The sequence below is a fragment of the Jaculus jaculus genome, chromosome X (genome assembly GCF_020740685.1).
Source record: "Jaculus jaculus isolate mJacJac1 chromosome X, mJacJac1.mat.Y.cur, whole genome shotgun sequence".
Lineage (NCBI taxonomy): Eukaryota > Metazoa > Chordata > Mammalia > Rodentia > Dipodidae > Jaculus > Jaculus jaculus.
Genome location: NC_059125.1, coordinates 31,569,900 through 31,583,964, shown reverse-complemented (window position 1 = coordinate 31,583,964; position 14,065 = coordinate 31,569,900). Strand labels below are relative to the sequence as shown.

General features: G+C 40.0%; 1 protein-coding gene across 1 annotated transcript in view; it reads left to right on the top strand.

Moving 5' to 3' along the window:
* The window catches only part of Mbtps2 (membrane bound transcription factor peptidase, site 2), a 61,504-nt gene that overhangs the window by 7,883 nt on the left and 39,556 nt on the right, over positions 1-14,065 (top strand). The window contains exons 3-5 of the mRNA XM_004670004.2: positions 53-236; positions 8,922-9,025; positions 13,113-13,240. Coding sequence (XP_004670061.2) covers positions 53-236; positions 8,922-9,025; positions 13,113-13,240 — 416 coding nt within the window. The remainder of the gene's footprint in view (positions 1-52; positions 237-8,921; positions 9,026-13,112; positions 13,241-14,065) is intronic.

Here is a 14,065-nt window from a genome sequence, read left to right as displayed (position 1 = left end):
TAGTCCACACATTGTAAAAATTGTACATTTATGTGATTTTTTTTCTTGTCAGGTTCAATTTTGGAATGGTGTTTGGAGTAATTGCCATGTTTAGCTCTTTTTTTCTCCTTGGAAAAACACTCTTGCAGACTTTGGCACAGATGATGGCTGACTCTCCTTATTCTTCCTCCTCTTCATCTTCTTCTTCCTCTTCATCCTCTTCCTCTCTTCACAATGAACAAGTGTTGCAAGTTGTGGTAAGTCCCGTCTTTTTACTTGAAATAATTGTTTATACATAGATATATTTTTATAGTTAGTATAGCTACTAGCTATAATATAAATGTTAAAGTAAAAGTTGCATTTTTCAGATTACCTGCTTAAAAATATTAGAACAAAGTTTGTAAGAATTTTTATATTTGATGATGGTAGCAATATCAGACCAGATTGCCAGCAATTACATGGTCAATTTAATTTATGTTTGTTTTCTTGCCATATGAGATGGGTGTTACTTACAAGGAATAAGCATGCCGGTTTAAGCTCTCTGTAATGGATACGTATGTTGCATTTTCATCCTATGCAGTTTGCCTGTCATTTTCATGGTTTTCAAAGTCTAACCAATAATCTTGTTTTAATTAAAATATAAGACGGGTTATGGTATGGATGAAGCAGTACAAGAACATTTGCCTACCTTATGCTTTGCCCTGGGTTTGGCCCCCAGCACCACAAAAACAAAACAAAACAAAATAAAAAAAGGTATAAGATGTTTATGAATGGTTATGCCTTTGTTTTTGTGAGGCAGGATCATGCTGTGTGCCCCAGACTTGCTTCAAGTTTGTGGCAGGCCTCCTTCCTCATACTCCTAAGTACTGAAAGTGTAGTTGTGAGCCACTATGTCCAAATTGTGATTTCTTATGTAAAATATAATGTACTGAGTAGTTCTCCTTTAACTGTAATTCTCTTTTTTTCTTAATTTTTATTTATTTGACAGAGAAAGAGGGGGAGAGAAAGACAGAGGGAGAACAGGCATGCCAGGGCCTCCAGCCACTATAAACGAACTCTAGGTGCATGTGCCCCCTTGTGTATCTGGCTACCGTGGGTCCTGGAGAATCAAACATGGGTCCTTCTGCTTTGCAAGCAGACCACCATAACAACTAAGCCATCTCTCCAGCCCTATAATTCTCATTTCAAAGCACATATATAAACTTACACCTGTCTTTTTCTTTCTCCTTTATACTTAAAATTCCTTTTCCATGAGTTACGGATTTTTTTGTTTGTTTTTTCGAGGTGGGGTCTCACTCTAGCCCAGGCTGACCTGGAATTCGCTATGTAGTCTCAGGTGGCCTCGAATTCATGGCAATCCTCCTGCCTCTGCCTCCTGAGTGCTGGGATTAAAGGTGTGCGCCACCATGCCCCGCAGATGTTGTTTTTAATAATGTTCATTTTTTGTTTTGTTGTTGTTTTTTGTGTTTTTGTTTTTTTTTTTTTTTTTTTTTTTGGTTTTTTGAGGTAGGGTTTCACTGTAGTCCAGGCTTACCTGGAATTCACTATGTAGTCTCAGGGTGGCCTCGAACTCACAGCGATCCTCCTACCTCTGCCTCCCCAGTGCTGGGATTAAAGGTGTGCGCCATCACGCCTGGCTGTTGTTTTTTGTTTCTTTTGTTTGTTTGTTTTTCGAGGTAGGGTCTCACTGTAGCTCATGCTGACCTGGAATTCACTATGTAATCTCAGGGTGGCCTGAAACTCACAGTGATCCTTTTACCTTTACCTCCTGAGTCCTCAGATTAAAGGCATGTGCCACCTCACCCGGCTTACTAATGTTCCTTTTTAAATTTATTATTTGTGAGCTGGAGAGATGGCTTAGTGGTTAAGGTGCTTGCCTGTAAAGCCTAAGGACCCAGGTTCAGTTCTTCAGGTCCCATGTAAGTCAAATGGACATGGTGGCACATGCATCGGTAGTTCATTTGCAATAGCTAGAGGCTCTGATGCACTCATTCTTTCTCTTTCTCTCCCTCTCTCTTTCCTTCTGTCTCTAAGAAATAAATAAATAAAAGATAAATTTATTATTTGTGAGGAGAGAGAATGAGCATGCCAGGGCCTATAGCCACTGTAAACAAACTCCAAATGCATGTACCATTTTGTGCATCTGGCACATGGGTACTGTGGAATGGATCTCAGATCATTAGGTTTTGCAGGCAAGTGCCTTAATTGCTGAGCCATCCCTCCAGCCCTTTTAATATATTTTTTTTATTAACAACTTCCATGATTATAAAAAATAGCCCATGGTAATGCCCTCCCTCCCCCTACTTTCCCCTATAATATTCTTATTAATGGAATGTTTTATAGTTAGTAATAGATTTTTTTAAATTTTTTTATTTTTATTTATTTATTTGAGAGCGACAGACAGAAAGAGGCAGAGAGAGAGAGAGAAAGAGAGAGAGAATGGGTGCACCAGGGCCTCCAGCCACTGCATACGAACTCCAGACGCATGCACCCCCTTGTGCATCTGGCTAACGTGGGTCCTGGGGAATTAAGCCTCAAACCAGGGTCCTTAGGCTTCACAGGCAAGCGCTTAACCACTAAGCCATCTCTCCAGCCCTGGTAATAGATTTTTTTAACTTGTGTCTCTATGGGCTGTGCTACACTGAGCCATTATGGAAAGATTTAGAACTGACTTATAGAAAATAATAGAGTAGTCACTCCTCTTTCTGAAAGGTGAATACCAGGTGAGGATGCAAAGAGATGATTTATTTCTTGAATGAGTCCTGCCTACTGGCTGGGTACTGGGTTTTACTTACATCAGGAACAAAATCCAGTCCTTACACTTACCTAACTTCTATTCTGGAAGGTGAGCTGCTGTGATTGTGCTATCACTAGACATTTTTTATAAGGTGCTATAGAAAGAAGGTGTGTGAGGTGGGTTTAGCACAGGGAAGAGAATAATAGGAGAACTTCAACGGAAGGATGAAGAAAGTCCACATAACCTTATAAGATGGTAATTGATGGGCATTGAGCACTACAATAACAGAGAGAAAAATGTAACATAGAAAGGCAGAGAGAGTCATCATAGCAATCACAAGACATAGGCAATGTGTGGTGCTTCTTTTGTGAAATGTTTGTAATTGTTTATTTTGTTTTCCCTGACTTACAGATGAGAAAGCCAGCACAGAGACATTAAGGCATTTACTTGTGGTCACCATGCATAGTAGATTTGGCATCACTAATCATACAGCCTATGGATATGTTGCTATACTCCTCTTAAGAAAAACAAGTAAACCCCAGGTCTGGTGGTGAAGGCTTATAACCCCAGCTATTTAGGGAATCTGTGTCAGTATTGCAAGTTCAAGACTAACCTTGTCTCAAAGTGAAAAGTAAAAGAAAGGGGCTGGGGGAAAAAATAAAGTCCTATGTAGTACAATTGGCTTGCATGCATGAGGCCTTAGGTTCAGTTCCCATCAGAAGAGGAAAGGAGGGAGGGAGGAAGTTCTTCAAGGAAATATAAGTAATTCCCCATGTAACTTAGTGAGGTCCTGTCTCAAAGTTACTAGTAAGAGAGCTGGAAATATAACTCCATGGTAGTATACTTTGCTTATGTGAATGAGGCCCTGGTTCAATTCCCACACAAGGAATTGGTTTAGTTGTGCTAGGATGATGGGCTGGAGAAATGGCTTAGCGGTTATGGCACCTGCCTGCAAAGTCAAATGACCACGGTTCGATTCCCCAGGACCCACGTAAGCCAGATGCACAAGGTAGCACATGTATCTGGAGTTCGTTTGTAGTAGCTAGAGGGCTTGGCATGCCCATTCTCTCATTCTTTCTATCTCTATCTGCTTCTCTCCATCTCTCTCTCTCAAATAAATAAATAAAAATTATATATATATATATATATATATATATATATTGGTTTTTTGAGGTAGGGTCTCTCTCTAGCCCAGGCTGACCTGTAATTGACTATGTAGTCTCAGGGTGGCCTTGAACTCATGGAAATCCTCCTTCCTCTGCCTGCCAAGTGCTGGGATTAAAGGCATGCACCACCACACCCGGCTCTAAAATATATATATTTTTAAAAGAATAGGATGAGAGATATAGCTAGGGTCTCAGTTGTAAAGGGCCATTCCAAGTTTCAATTTTACCTGATAGGTTACAATTCTGTATAAGTTCCATATGCTAACCAATTATGCCACTGGAGCTCTAACAATTCTGTAAAAAGTGAAACAAATTGGATAGACCAAAAGTGGTTACATAATTTAAGAAGTCAGATAGAATAATTCATATTTGAAGTGATAATACTAAATTTGTGGCAAGGAGAAGGAAGATGAATTTATGCTATGTTTTGGGGTAGAACTCTCAGATACAATGATTTATTAAATGTGAAGCTGGAGGGAGAATGAAGCATTTATGATGACTCTCAGGTTATTCAACTGGTTATTGTTCAAGAAATGAGGGAAGGAAGCCAATTTGAAGGAAATATGGTTAAATATGGCTAAATATGATTATTGGTATCTGCCTGCTAGAATTAGAATGGCAAAATGTGTACACAACATTCTTCTTTTTGCTTTTCAGTTTACTCATAGTGCATATAAAAAATACTAGGCAAGCTGTGTTTTGAAAGCATTAAAAAGTCAGCAGCCTTGTGGCACATGCATCTGGAATTTATTTACAGTAGCTGGAGGCCCTAGCATGCCAATTCTCTCCCCCCACCTCCTCTAATAAATAAAAATTTTAAAAAGTCAGCAGCCCTCTAATCCACCATGCATATTCATATATAATTTTAAGAATGGCATGTCTTCTGTCTTTTATGTAAAGGAAACTACTTTCTATTTACTCTCTAATTCTCTACAGCCTTGTTCAGTGTTATTTCCCACAACCCTGGCACTTTGTGTTAAGAGAGTATTCTCTGTTCAGTATTCTGTTACATCTAATACCCTGTGTTATCATGTCATAGACAGATGGGCAGTCTTGTTCAGTTGCCAGCAAATAAGAGCTACCATCTGTTGGTATAGTCACATACTCAAATTCCTACTGGATCTCACTCATTACTACATCCAAAAGATAATTAAGGAGAAAACACCCTATTGAATTAAGTCTACTGATTTATTTCAGATAAAGATCAAATATTCTTAGGTTCAGGTTTTCTTGTAAGACAGATGACATATATAAGAGCTAATCTTGAGTACATACATTTAGAGTCAGGAAAACTACTGACCTAAACAGATCCCTTACAACCTGGAAATTGAGAATGTAGAACAAGGGATATTGAAAATAAGTTGTTTGGTAGGGTGTGAGTAAAGAGAATTCAAAATAACAAGATATTAAGACATTAAGAATGATGATTATTAGCCAGGCGTGGTGGCACACACCTTTAACCCCAGTACTCAGGAGGCAGAGGTGGGAGGATCACTGTGAATTCAAGGCCACTTTGAGACTTCATAGTGGATTCCAGGTTATCTTGGGCTACCATGAGACCCTATCTCAAAAACTCAAAATAAAATAAAATGGCTGGAGACCCTGGTGCACCCATTCTGTGTCTATCTGGCCCCCTCTCTCTCTCAAATAAGTAAAGATTAGAAAACAAATGCTGGGCATGGTGGTGCAAGCCTTTAATCCCAGCACTCAGGAGACATAGGTAGGAGGATCACTGTGAGTTTGAGGCCACCCTGAGACTACCTGGTGAATTCCAGGTTAGCCTGGGCTAGAGTGAGACCCTACCTCAAAAAAAAAAAAAAAAATAGGGCTGGAGAGATGCTCAGTGGTTAAGGCACTTGCAAACTTCTCTTATGGGTGCATTGGTACTTCTTTATATGTATACCTTTAGTACTCTTTTCCTAATGAATGTAATGGGTAAATTGACAGGATGGAAGGAATGAAAGGCATGGTGCTTCCACACTGATCTGATGTTCGGTTACTACCCTGTATGGGGGCACAATCCTGAATTTAAAGAAGACTAATCTCTGGAAGTTTCCTATCCAGAAGTGGGTGAACTGCTTCTAAGAGCAGAGCAAGAGAGGTGAGGAGTTAGCTCCTGCTACCCCTATCTCAGGAGTGGGCTTACTGCCTCTAGCAACAGCTTGAGGTAAAAGAAAACTGAAGTTTAGTTTAAGCCATTAGTTTTGTGTGTGTGTGGGTGTGTGTTTCAAGGCAAGGTCTCACTCTAGTCCAGGCTGATCTGGAATTCACTATGTAGTCTCATGGTGGCCTTGAACTCACAGTGATACTCTACTTCTGCCTCCCGAGTGCTGGGACTAAAGGCGTAGCCCAGCTAGTTTAAGCCATTAGTAAACCTGCTTCATTTGCTGTCACCACTGGTCTGATGTCACTGCAGCTGTGGCTTCCTCTCCATGTAGGCACTCATTGGCACTTTTTATTTATGTATTTACTTTTTGGGTTTTCGAGGTAGAGTCTCATGCTAGCCCAGGATAACCTGTAATTCACTATGTAGTCTCAGGGTGGCCTTGAACTCACAGCGATCCTTCCACCTCTGCTTCCTGAGTGCTGGGATTAAAGGCATGTGTGCCACCACACCTGGCTAATATTTTTATTTATTTACTTGCAAGAAGGGAGGGGGGAGAACATGGGTGCACCAGGGCCTCTTGCCTCTGCAAGTGAGTTCTAGATGCATGCACCACCTTGTACATCCAGCTTTATGTGGGTACTGGGGAGTTGAACCAGGGTCCTTTGGCTTTGCCTGCAAGCACCTTAACCACTAAGCCATCTTTCAGCCTTCATTGGCACTTTTTTTTTTTTAATTTTATTTATTTATTTGAGAGCGACAGACACAGAGAGAAAGACAGATAGAGGGAGAGAGAGAGAGAATGGGCGCGCCAGGGCTTCCAGCCTCTGCAAACGAACTCCAGACGCGTGCGCCCCCTTGTGCATCTGGCTAACGTGGGACCTGGGGAACCGAGCCTCGAACCGGGGTCCTTAGGCTTCACAGGCAAGCGCTTAACCGCTACGCCATCTCTCCAGCCCTTCATTGGCACTTTTATTGAACAGACAAAAACTAGTAATATATCAACAAGTAGTACACTGCATGAGCAAAAAAGAGTAAGGAACTTTCAACTTTGGATAATCCTTAAACATTGGTTAAATGGAGGGATTTAGGGGTATGAGCTGCTGGACTCTGCTGAACCAGAACACAAGAGCAATGCCATTAAGCCCACCTGTTGCCTACAGCATATCTGTAGGCCCATAGTTACTGACCTTGTTGTTTTCAATGCTATGATCACACCTCTTTTACACATGTATGTTACTTCTGAGTCAAGAGGCCAATCAGGCCTCTGAGGAAAGTTGCATAGAGTATATCTTTTTTGGGGGGTGGGGGAGTGTTCAGGATAGGTTCTTACTCTAGAACAGGCAAATCTGAAACTCAGAGTGATCTTCCTACCTCAGCCTCCTGAGTGCTGGGATTAAAGGCATGCACCATCACACCTGGCTAGCATATGTTAAGACCAGTCCACATCTCTAAACATTGCTTGTCAATATTGTCTGTGCTGTTCAGGCCAAAAGTATACCAAGACACAGGAAACCCAGCAGGTGGATTAAAGTTGTGAGAATAAAGCCAGTTACAAGTAAGGAATTTAGCATCTCACACAATAATGTCACAAAAGCTCTTTGTAAAGTCCATAAGAAATATTCCCACAGTTATTTCCCACAGTTCATTCCCACAGTTTGTTCTACAGTTCATCACCCCAGATTTCACACTAGCTTTCATTGCCACCTGTCTTATATTTTGTGACTGTCAAGCTGAAATTCACTGACTTGGTATATGAGAGAATGCCCTGTATTAATCATAAATAATTGAAATATTGTAATAATAATTTAGAGGAAGAACTAGGAGTTTGAAGAAGAGTTCTCAAATTGAGCATCCAGCTCTCAAGTATGGATCAACTGCTGCTACCTTCATTGTCACCCTGCCTGCCCTTGCACTCCGGGCTCCTTCATTTTCCCATTGTGAAAACTTCAGGAAATTAAAGGTTTTTGAAGAAATATGTTTTATTTATTTGAGAGAGAGAGAAAAAAAAGAGAGACTGGATGGGCACGCCAGGCCTCTTGCTGCTTCAAACTCCAGATGTATATGCCACTTTACGTATCTGGCTTCTCGCAGGTACTAGGGAATCAAACCCAGAGTCACAGGCTTTGCAAGTGAGCACCTTTAACCACTGAGCCATCTCTCCAGCCCAGGAAGTTAAACTTTTAACCTAGTGTTTCCTTTTGCCTCTAAATTGGTGGTGAGCTTGTTCCTAAGATGCTGCCTAGGTTAAAAAAAAAAAAAGGGAAGGAGGGAGGGAGGAAGAGAGAGAAAGAAAGAAAGCTGGCCTTTTTACTTTTAATTATGGTAGAAATATAAAAGTGATTTTTCCATTTTTTTTTATAAGAACAATTTTTTTTAAATTTTTATTTATTTATTTGAGAGCGACAGACACAGAGAGAAAGACAGATAGAGGGAGAGAGAGAGAATGGGCGCGCCAGGGCTTCCAGCCTCTGCAAACGAACTCCAGACGCGTGCGCCCCCTTGTGCATCTGGCTAACGTGGGACCTGGGGAGCCGAGCCTTGAACCGGGGTCCTTAGGCTTCATAGGCAAGCGCTTAACTGCTAAGCCATCTCTCCAGCCCGATTTTTCCATCTTTTAATGTATTATTATTATTGTTATTAAGATGTTTCATATGGATACATCATGTGTTGGTATCCTCTTTTCCCTTGTCCCTGCCCCCAATCCATTGGGGATGCTCCTCAGTATGGTACTCCCCATGGGGTTGTGGGAGCAGTAGTCAGTTATTTTTGGAGGGAGAAAAGAGAATCTTGATTATAGTACTACCTTTAGCTTATAGAACATTGAGTTTGGAGGTTTAAGCTTTACTACAGTGAATGTCATATCTCTTGTGATACAAATGAGACTCTACTGTGCCGCCACTTATGACTACTGTCATATTGTATCTGTAAACAGGTTCCTGGCATAAACTTACCTGTCAACCAGCTGACCTATTTCTTCGCTGCAGTCCTCGTTAGTGGTGTTGTACATGAAATTGGACATGGTATAGCGGCTATTAGGTAATGAGACTTGTTTTCTTTTTTATTATGTGCAAAGAAGGTTTTCACACAAGAGGATTTATTACAAAAATGTGCTATATTTAGTAACTATTTTCCTGTCTGTGGATATTTTCCATTGTATTACTTTGAGAAAGCTTCTCTTTGATAGAAAAGATTAATGTATTGATGATATGCTATTAATTATATACACATCTAAAATAAGGTCTGGGGCTGGAGGGATGGCTTAGTGGTTAAGGCATTTGCCTGCAAAGCCAAAGAACACTGGTTCGATTCCCCAGGACCCACGTTAGCCAGATGCACAAGGGGGCACACATGTCTGGAGTTCGTTGCATCTGGAGTTCGTTTGCAGTGGTTGGAGGCCCTGGCATGCCCATTCTCTCTCTTTCTCTGCCAAATAAATAAATAAATATTTTTAAAAGAAAATTAAAAAAAACTTTTAAAATCAGATCTGTCTATTCTTTTGCCTGAATGGGATGGCTAAAGTGTCATGGTATTTCAAGTTTGTTTTGTTTGTTGTTGTCTTTTCAGAGGTAGGGTCTCATTCTAGCCCAGGCTGACCTGGAATTCACTATGTAGTCTCAGGGTGGCCTCAAACTCATGGTGATCCTTCCTCCTACCTCTGCCTCTGAGTGCTGGGATTAAAGGTGTGCACCACCACACCCGGCTTTATTTCAAGGTTTTTCATCTTTTTAATTTTTTTTTCCATTTTTCTTTTTTTATTTTTAAAATTTTTTTTAATTTATTTGAGAGCGACAGACACAGAGAGAAAGACAGATAGAGGGAGAGAGAGAGAATGAGCGCGCCAGGGCTTCCAGCCTCTGCAAACGAACTCCAGACGCGTGCGCCCCCTTGTGCATCTGGCTAACGTGGGACCTGGGGAACCGAGCCTCGAACCAGGGTCCTTAGGCTTCACAGGCAAGCACTTAACCGCTAAGCCATCTCTCCAGCCCTATTTTTTAAATTTGTATTAGCATTTTCCATGATTATAAAAAAAAATACCCCATGGTAATTCCCTCCCTCCCTAAATTTTTTTTTGAGGGAGGGTCTTGCTCTAGCCCAGGCTAACCTGAAGTTCACTATATAGTCTCAGGGTGGCCTTGATCTTCCCACCTTCCTTCTACCTTTGCCTCCAGAAGTGCTAGGATTAAAGGGGTGCACCACCATGCCCAGATTTAATCTATTCTTGAAAGCTAACGTTTGAGTTGTCACTCAATTGGAATGATAATCATTGATATCAACCCACTGCCTATACCTTAGTGCTATTTGGGTGGGGGGAGCAGGGAGGGAGCAAGGTCACTCTGTATTCCAAGCTAGCCTCAAACTGAGGATCCTCCTGCTTCAGCCTCCCTAGTACAGGGATCACAAGAGTGTGCCATTGTACATGGCGCCACCTTAGTACTTTCTTTGGCTTATCAGCTTAAATAATTTCCTACTTCTGTCCATGTCATGTGCTGGACAGAGCAAAATGCCGAAAGTTGGGTTTAATAAATACCACAGCCTATGTAGTAAGTGAAGATGAGGATCACATATAATACTTGCTTTGAGAGCTGGAGAGATGGCTTAGTAGTTAAGGCACCTGCCTGTAAAGCCTAAGGGCCCATGTTTGACACCCCAGATCCCACATACAAGACATACAAGGTGATGCATGCACAAGGTGGCACACACATCTGGAGTTCGATTACAGTAGCTGGAGGCCCGGTACACCAATTCTCTCTCTCTTTCTCTCTCTCTCTCATTTAACAAAAATGGCAGTCTGTTGGACTTGCCTCAAGAAGAAAAAAAGAATTAGCTGTGCCTGGTGGCACACACCTTTAATCCCAGCACTCAAGAGGCAGAGGTAGGAGGGTCACCATGAGTTTGAGGCTACCCTGAGACTACATAGTGAATTCCAGGACAGCCTGGGCCAGAGTGAGACCCTACCTGGAAAAAAAAAAAAAAAAGACTTGCTTTGAGAATCATGCCCTGTTGGTAAGTTTAGCTACCTATATGTATCTTCCTAATAACTAATTGTGATGGAAAGAAGGCAAGGGCTATTACAACTTTACTGCCACCCTCATGATTATTACTGCCATAATGAGAAGCAAACTGCCAGGGATGTATTTTATCATTTGTATGTATGGATGAGAGAAAAGGCAAATGACTATTCTAGAGAAGAGAATTTGATGGGTTCTTACTTGCAGTTATGAATGAGTATTTACTGGCAATAGACACTCATCTTAACAGAACATTTAGTCTTACACAGTTGTGCCAGTAGTGATGTTAAAGAGGCAGCTACCTTAAACAAAAATCTCTTTTACCAGCTGGGCATGGTGGTGCATGCCTTTAATCTCAGCACTTGGGAGTTCAAGGCCACCCTGAGACCACATAGTGAATTCCAGATCAGCCTGAGCTAGAGTGAGACCCTACCTCCAAAAACTAAAAAAAAAAAAACAAAAAAAACTCTTTTACTTCCACTTCCATTTTCAGCCTTCACAGTTTTATACGTAGAATCAATATTATTAACAGCTTCATAAAGTGTACTGCATTTGTGAACTAACAGGTAATTTTTAATAAAATGAGTTTGAGACCACCCAGAGACTACATAGTGAATTCCAGGTCACCTTGGGCTAGAGTAAGACCCTACCAAAAAAAAAAAAAAAAAAGTAAATTGTACACTTGTCTTCTATTAGGATTAAGCAACAACATACTACATCAGATGATGCTTTTCTTAGAGCAGCTGTTTGGTTCTATGAGACTGCTAAATATAATACCATTTTTAGAAAATAAAGTCATAAAAATAGTCCTCGTAAGGACGGACTCACAGTTAAATATTTTTAACTGTACATAACTCAACAGAAATATACTTAGATCAGTGTTGTTATTTTTTGTTGTGTGTATATTTGTTTGGTACACATGTATGTATATGGTTGCACATATGTGTGCAGGTGTACATATTCAGCTTTTACTTGGGTGCTGGGGGTCCAGACTCAGGTCCTCATGCTCAAACAACAAGCACGTTACCCACTGAGCCATCTCCCCAATCCTTCAGCAGAAGTGTTTTAATCATATAGTTGAATTATATATTCACCCCAGTCCATCTCTGAAAATAGTTTATAGTAAAACATAAATTTTATCATTTAGTTTTTCATAGAATTAACTTTTTATTCAGTTTATACAATGTTTATATATTTAATGTCAATTGTATATTGAGCCTATTGCCTTCAAAATTTTCTTGGTGTCTATGTGTTATGCATGGGTACATATTTTCATGCCCTGTTTGCATGCATGTGGAGGCCAGAAAAAGAAGGTGAGTATCCTCTATAGCTCCTTTGACTTATTTCCTTGAGATAGGGTGTTTTTCTAAATGTAAAGCGTGGCCATTTTTCAGTTAGAATGGCTGAAAATGAGCCTCAGCTATCCTTCTGTCTCTACTCCCTTATTGCTGGAGTTACAGGTATGCAAGGTCAAGCCCAGCTTTTTTGTTTGATTGTTTGTTCTTGTTTGTGTGTTTGTTTGTTTGTTTTTGAGGTAGGGTTTCACTCTAGCCCAGGCTGACCTGGAATGAACTATGTAGTCTAAGGGGGCCTTTGAACTCACAGCGATCTTCTTACCTCAGGCGCCCATATGCTTAGGTGCCACCACGCTCAGCAAGCCCAGATTTTTTTTTTTTTAGTTATATATTCTTTTTTTTTTAATTTTTATTAACATTTTCCATGATTATAAAATATATCCCATGGTAATTCCCTCAAGCCCAGATTTTTTGTGTGTATATGGGTGCTGGAGATTGAACTCAGGTCCTCGTGCTTGTACTGATGGCTCCTGCACTGAGCCATCTTCTCAGCCTCACCTTCTAAAAATATTAACATTGTAAGTTGGTTTCGGAATGTTCAGCCTAATTTTATAAAATTTAATTTCACAGATAACCAAATCTGTACTTCATTGTTATAACAATATGATTATATATGTTATAAACATATCATTTTTTAGCTATCCAGGAAGACTTTTTTTTTTAAGAATTTGAATTACAGTGTGTTTTAAGATTGCATACCGTATTACTTTGGCAAATGAAGTAGTATGAGTAAATTTCTTTTCTTGTGTGATTTCTTAGGGAACAAGTTCGATTTAATGGCTTTGGAATTTTTCTCTTCATTATTTATCCTGGAGCATTTGTTGATCTGTTCACCACTCATTTGCAACTTATATCACCAGTCCAGCAGCTAAGGATATTTTGTGCAGGTAACAGACTTAATTTTGTTTTAATGTTCTTTTGTGGTTTGGCTTTTGTTTTTCTGTGGTTAGAGGTTTTATTCAAAGCATGACCATGAAAAATGAAAACATCTTATCTTCTGTTAATAAGTTCTAAGACTCCCTTAAAAGTAATATAGTAAAATAATTTACATTCCAGTTTCTTGAGCAAGTCATGGTGGTGCACACCTTTAATCCCAGAACTCAGGAGGCAGAGGTAGGAGGGATCAACCTGAGTTCCAGGTCAGCCTGGGCTATAGAGTGAGACCCTACCTCAAAAAAAAAAAAAAAAAATTAAGCCAGCCGTGATGGTGCATGCCTTTAATCCCAGCACTTGGGAGGCAGAGATAGGAGGATCACTGTGAGTTCTAGGCCACCCTGAGATTACATAGTTAATTCCAGGTCAGCTTGGACTAGAGTGTGACCCTACCTCAAAAAAAAACAAAAAACAACAACAAATTTTTTTTTTAAGATTTACATTCCAGTTTCTTTTAAAAACAATGTAAATTATTAAAATTTAATTAAAAAATAGAGAAGGTCATTTCATGTTTACTGAAGCAAAGACATGGCCAAAACCTGAAATCACAGTTATGTAGGATGTCAACTTAGCTGAAATATAGAGAAAACTTTGTAAATATCAAGTAAGAATGTGAAAAGACAACCACAAGACAAAATAATTTAAGAGTGGAGAAAGATGGTATGCAAGGATAGATGCTGAACTCTAATACTTTTAGAGGTCAAACAGAATCATCTGGAGATATACAACTATGTAGGGAAGAGATTCTAGAAAACATAGATGCATCTGAGCTAATGTAA